The sequence below is a fragment of the Quercus suber genome, unplaced genomic scaffold (genome assembly GCF_002906115.3).
Source record: "Quercus suber isolate HL8 unplaced genomic scaffold, Cork oak 2.0 scaffold_1056, whole genome shotgun sequence".
NCBI classification, from domain to species: Eukaryota; Viridiplantae; Streptophyta; class Magnoliopsida; order Fagales; family Fagaceae; genus Quercus; species Quercus suber.
The window spans coordinates 58,898-65,514 of record NW_027070464.1 but is presented as its reverse complement, the minus strand read 5'-3'; the positions used below and the strand labels follow the sequence as shown (position 1 = coordinate 65,514).

At 35.0% G+C, this 6,617-nt stretch overlaps 2 protein-coding genes across 2 annotated transcripts; both read right to left on the bottom strand.

Annotated features, from left to right (window-relative positions):
* Positions 1-275: 275 nt before the first annotated feature.
* LOC136061032 (probable serine/threonine-protein kinase PIX13) lies at positions 276-755 on the bottom strand. The gene has a single exon (XM_065769112.1). The coding sequence runs from the start codon at positions 753-755 to the stop codon at positions 276-278; it is 480 nt and encodes a 159-aa protein (XP_065625184.1).
* Positions 756-888: 133 nt separating this feature from the next.
* On the bottom strand, positions 889-2,120 carry LOC112041008 (probable serine/threonine-protein kinase PIX13; the record flags this gene model as incomplete). Its single annotated transcript, XM_065769111.1, is given in 2 exon segments — positions 889-1,005; positions 1,284-2,120. Coding segments are annotated over 2 exon segments (930 nt in total), but the record flags the coding sequence as incomplete, so codon positions are not given.
* Between the last annotated feature and the right edge of the window lie 4,497 nt (positions 2,121-6,617).

The window sequence follows — 6,617 nt, the reverse complement described above, 5'->3', positions numbered from 1 at the left end:
TTTTATCATGTAAAATATTGGAATATTAAAATATGTCTACTTGATATTGTAGACTAAGATTATGAATCATTTTATTAGTTCATTTCAGTAGCAGCTGCTATATACTCATTCATTACATACAAGTCACTAGTAAAATAACAATACTCATTGTAACTTACAAAAGATCACATTAATCAATATTAAAAAATAAAGTGGGAATTGTTGTTTTTCATGAGTAACAATTAGCATACAAGTGAAGAATTATGCTTGCATGTAGCAGATGTATCAAAGTCATCTTACTGGCTCACTCGGGAGGAATTTTGGTAGGCTGGATTTCCATCCAGTCTAGGATGAAGTGGAGAACGATGGTGCAAAGGCTGCTGGCCTTGTCGATGAACCATAGGATGACTAGCATGATTTCTAGGCTCCCTTGGTCTTTCATTGGCAGCCTCAAACCGTTCCAATTTTTCTAAAACTTCTTTCATTGATGGTCGGAGCTTAGGTTCAGCTGCAAGGCACTTTTGAGCAAGCTGAGATATATGGAATGCGGCCTTGGATGGATATATTCCCTCCAATCGGGGGTCCATGATTTGTTTCAACTTTCTTATTTCTGATAGATATGGTTTGATCCAATCCACCAAATATTGTTTCCCACTTGGACGATTTGTATCAAGTGCCCGTAAACCTGTTAGTATCTCAACTAAAACAATACCAAAACCATACACATCACTCTTGATGTACAGATGCCCTGTATAATCAGCATAACATATTGTCATGGCACAACTTTTAAAACATTCAGGGTTAAGTAGCTGAAGTTTGACAAAATTTAGGTCAAGCTAAAGCCTCACCCTTATTTGGCCTTAAGAGCACCAAAAGTCCAAAAGTTTTGGCAGAAAGAATACTTGTGGCAACATACTCTGGAGCTGCATAACTTTACGTGCCTATTACTCGTGTTGTCACATGTGATTGACCAGCTGATGGACCCAACTTCACCAAACCAAAGTCTGATATCTTGGCAGTATAGGACTGCAATAAAACCAAAAGTTAGACAAGTTCAAATTTTATTTATGAGGCATTTTTTTATTGTGACCAAGGAATTTTTAAACTTTCTAATTCCAAGATGTGGTGGATCAATTGTGAGAGGTGGGTTCACAAAGGGAAAAATGGGTGTGCATAAAGGTTGGAAATGTGAACAAGATGAAAAGATGATATAATAATCAATGGGCTAGGGACAGTAGCAATATATCATTCCTTAGTGTATCTCTTGTAGTTTGATAGTTATTCATTTTTCAATAGAAATTTACCCCATCCAGCAGTATATTGGAGGCCTTAAAATCTCTATAAACAACTTGCTTATCAGATGTGTGCAAAAATGCCAGGCCCTGAGCTGCTCCAATTGCAATCTTAAGCCATATATCCCATGGAAGTGGCTGAATAGCTGACCCCCCTGCATAAATAAAAGATGTGTATGGTGAACTTTTATATTTACAACTGAAAGGACAAAAAGAATTCAAAACACATGAACTTCACAACTATATATTCTTCCCTAGCAAGTTGGGTAGAATTACCTGCCACTCCTGAAATCCCTGCAAGCTCTCGGAGTTCAATTTTTTGACAGCAATTACCATCCTATTTCCACTCTTGGATTGCCCCTTATCCTTGAGCCAACCCTTAAAAATCTTCCCAAATCCTCCCGCACCAAGTACTGTATCAGGACTAAAATTCTTGGTTGCAACCTTTAATTCTGTAAGGCTGAAGATCCTCAAGTTTGAAGTGGGCAAGATCTGACCAAGTACTATTTCATCATTTTTGGAGCTACTACTGTCTGTTTCAGACTCGGCTGGTGGGAATAGTGACGAACAAGAGAATTGTGCACGAGGTAATTGGTTAGACTCTGAACAACTATCGTTGGTCTTAGTCTCAGAAATGGTGGTTGGGAATATTAATGGAATGGAAAAACTTGTTGTTATGGTAATGGAAGGATTTGTAATTATTATCTCATAATTTTCAGGACTGTCTGTAGCAAACCTGGCTGGTGGGAATAATGACACTATGGAATTGGAATTATGAGAGAATCTTGAAGATGTTTTATTGGATTTTGAATTACCATCATTTTCACTATCTGTGTTAATGGCTGGGAAGATTTATGGAATGGAAATAGGGGAGTCTGGATTTGTTCCATTCCTTATCAAACTAAAACTGCCAGACTCTGAGTTGGCTGATGGGAAAACAGAATACTCTACTAGTGATTCACTTCTTTCTTCCCTTATGGCTTGTTTGGAAGTTTAGAGAGAGAGAGAGAGAGGAGAGTAGAGGGGAGTAGAGGGAAGGGGAGTAGTGGAGAGGAGAGTAGAGGAGAATGATTTACCTCCACCTTATTTGGATGTTTTTAAAATTAGTAAGGGGGAAGAGAGTAATTAGCCATTCCCTTTGTGTAATTTTGTTAGTATAATAAGAGTAAATTAGGTAATTTACTTGGTCAATAGTTTATGTACTCTACTCCCCTTCCAAATCTCTCCAATTTGGGGGAATTAAAATTGGGGGGTTAGAAGGAGTCCAAACCCCTCCAAACTCCTCCAAACCTCTCCCTCTCATTCTTTAAAAAACTTCTAAACAAGGTAATTGCATTACTCTCCCCCCCTCTACTCTACTCCCCCTCCTTTTTTTAACATCCAAACATGTCATTACTGTACTACCACGGTCCGAGTTGTTGGCAACAAATTCTGCAACCAAAAATTACGAAATATAGAAATGTTTAAAGTTGAAATTATATGGTAGTATTCAGTCGCTAAAATTTTCTTGTCTGACTCAAAATTCTTTGAAACTTACCTAAATCAACTTGATGCTTCCTCTCATACTGATATTGGACAGAAAAATTTTGGGATATTGAGAACGAAAGAATTGCTTATAAAAAATGGTGTGTTGTGTTGGTGTTCATAATTTATAAGAATTTGGAAGTTTCAGCGAAGATACTCTCATGTTCCTTTCGGCGCTGAACAGTTTTTCAGTAGCGAACAAAGTGCGTTTGGTACTCTATTTGTGAGTAAAAAATGTGACTATGAGTCTTCGACTTATTTACTTCCCGAGAGCATTCATATCTTGCTATGGCTTAATTGCTATACAATAGGGCCTTACATCATTTGGGTTGTTCTGAGTTCTTTGTGGGTCTTAGCAAATCTATCTCAACAATTGGTCTTGTGGTCCTAATGCTCATTTGGATTGACTTTGGCACTCAGGTTTCGTGGGGCTTATCCTCGACTTTTCCCATGTACTGAATCAGCCCAAATTCATAGGCTCTGCTAGCTAGGTCCATGGGATTTAATTTTACCTCTCACTTTCTAGTGGCCTTCAACTAACACGTGACAATGTTAGTGCCTTTCCATGGGCTGGTTTTCTTGAACCATTACTCACAAGTGGGTGTAATAAGCTTGGGTCAAATATGTATGGGTCAAAATTGGATTCTTTTAAATAGCAACAATAATGGGCCTTGGGGATAAATTTGGTTGGCTGGACAAAACAATTTCTGGTATTTTATCTCACGGTTAGTGGGTCGAAGTGATGGGCTTTGGGCTGAATTTGTTGTCCGAAAATTTGCTACTAACAACTTCATAAAATAGATTCGGATTTTTCATTGCTTTTTTTAGTGTGAGTTGAACCTACCTATGGCATTGATGTTGACCCTTTTTATTTTTTGGGAACAACAGAGCAAAAATTATTGGTGTGGATTTAACCTAAAAACATGATAATTAGGAAGTACTGTCGGTGAACAAAACTCACATACTAGTCTGGCACTCCAAAAAGACAACAACAAAAGTGGATGTGAAAAAAGAAGAATTAAAATACTTTAATGACATGCAAATACGAAGTGAATGAATTTCAAACTATTTAATTTGGGAAAGTAATAACAATAAAAATAAAAATAACCATAAGAGAGAAAGAAGTGTTTAAGTACTACAAGTTTACAATTCTTTATATATTATCAGCTGCTACTGGTTAATTGATTATGAGTTTGTTTCTATTAAGTTTCGTACAAACTATACACCCACAAGGAGGGACTGCAACATGTTGCTCATACTTCACTATCTTCTTTTGGATCACTAGCAAATCATGGCAATAACCTCTTGAAAACTGCCAGACTCTTAGTGTTACAACTGAATAACCAACTGGAAAAGAAACTAATAACAAACCATATTATCCCAAGCCTAAAGAAAGCAAGATTACGCAAAATTAAACAAAATTAGTTCGATATTCCCTCTCAAATACCCTAATTTCTCTTGTTTATTTTCACCCACAAATTTTGTGTGGACCTGTCCTGACCTGAATTATAAACAAATGGCCTCCCCTTCACTAATTTTTAGAGAAGGAAACATGATGGGGCCTTCTAATCAAGAGCTAGAATTAGGTAGTAAAGGAGTGAGAGAAGGGGAAATTTTATCAATAGCTACCAAATTGTTTTCCTTTCTAAATTCCTTCTTCCTTTTCTCGAAGTTGGAAGGCCAATGGGTTGAACATCAGTGGGGATCGCTGATGACCGTGGCTATGGTCTTGATGACAGTTTTAAGACCTTAGAAATACTTTTAACTCTCAAAGTAGTCCCTACTTTAGGTGTATCAACTAGTTTACGAGTATTTGAAGCAACTATGATTTCCAGAAATATTTACTACAAACTTTAGATGCTGTTAAAACTATATGCCTATGTCTAAAAATTCATTGGATATGTTATAAGGGTTGTATAAAGCACGTCAATACATTGTTAGGCGGAGATTTGGCTTTAGTGTTAACACTAAAAATATATAAAATATAAAATGTTATGGTTATGGTTATTTTTACAAGTTGTGAGTTTCTATCGGTTTTGATACCGGTTCTTTTGGCGTTTGGGTCTCACTTACTAGAAACCTTGGAAGCTTTCTTGGAGAAATATGTGGTATGTATTTGAAATGAATGACACTAGGGTGATGTGTGTGTGAGAGTCTTTTACTCTTTTTACTTACTATTTTTTGAGGTTTCAGCAATATTTGGGTCATTTTTAGCATTTTAGATAGTGACATTTTAGAGAATGAGCAATGTTATTTAGTGGGTGAGCAATGTCATTTCACTTGCATCTTTATAAGGCAAATTACAAAATACCCACTGTGGTTTGGGGATATAAACATTTTGTCCACCAATTTTCAATTGTCCAATTTAATGACCTCTTAACATTTGGAACAAAATGAAATCGTTAGGGATTTCATTGGACACATTTTGTAGTTCAAAGTGCAGCTGGTTTTAGAACCATTTAGCATTGCTAGTATAATAGCATTGAATTTGCATAGTAATTATTATATATAATAGCATCAGTTTTTTTGTTACAATTATTGTTTTTGATTTGTGAATGTTATTTATCTAAAACAATTTTCTTATTTTATTTCCTTCAAGATAAAACAAAAATACTAACTATGGTTTGACATGGTATTTTTTAAATGCCGAATAAATTTTTTTATTATTACTTTAATGGCCACGTCAGCATTTAGTGTGTTAATGGTGCACTTTGTCTAATTTGGAACAAAATGAAATCGTTAGGGATTTCATTGGACACATTTTGTAGTTCAAAGTGCAGCTGGTTTTAGAACCATTTAGCATTGCTAGTATAATAGCATTGAATTTGCATAGTAATTATTATATATAATAGCATCAGTTTTTTTGTTACAATTATTGTTTTTGATTTGTGAATGTTATTTATCTAAAACAATTTTCTTATTTTATTTCCTTCAAGATAAAACAAAAATACTAACTATGGTTTGACATGGTATTTTTTAAATGCCGAATAAATTTTTTTATTATTACTTTAATGGCCACGTCAGCATTTAGTGTGTTAATGGTGCACTTTGTCTACCACATAGATTATTTCCATTTGTGAGATAACGATAAGGACCAAAACTAGAACGCTTTTTGAAATGTATTTTCAAAAAATGTATTTTCGCCTTGGTTTTAATGCCAGCATAAAAAAAGTAAAAATGTTATTGTTATGGTTATTGTTACAGGTTGTGAGTTTCTACCAAACCCTTGGCATTTGAGACCCACTTACTCGAACCCTTGGAAGTTTTATTGGTGAAATATGTGGTATGTGTTTGAAATGTGTGACACTAGGGTGATGTGTGTGTGAGTGAATATTTCACCTTTTTAACTTATTCATTTTTGAGGTTTAGTAGTATTTGGGTCATTTCTGGCATTTTGGGGGTATTTTGTGTTAGAATAATGTGGTCCAACATGATATTTTATGATGTCTTTATTATCAATAATTTATTATTCAAAATGTCTTGTGAAATTTTTCCATATTTTTATTATGTAAAATATTGGTATATTGATATATGCCTACTTGATTTTGTCAACTAGGATTATGAATCATTTCATTATAGTCCTTGACTTGACCATATCCATCATGATGTAGCCTATTCCTATAGGTATATTATTGAAAAGGAGGTGTAAATTAAAATTGCTCAAACTATGAAAGACAGTAAGGGCTGGTCTTTCAATGGTTAGTGCATAAAAATCTTGGCAGTCTTTCCATAATGAGATTCATGCACGTTGAGCATTGACCTTAATAAATCTATTGTGTCATTACCAGTAACTTGCCTCCTATAAGAGGTGTTGTCATTATA

Excerpts from the sequence above, each read along its gene's own strand:
- LOC136061032 (XM_065769112.1), bottom strand. The coding sequence starts at position 755 with ATGACAATATGTTATGCTGATTATACAGGGCATCTGTACATCAAGAGT.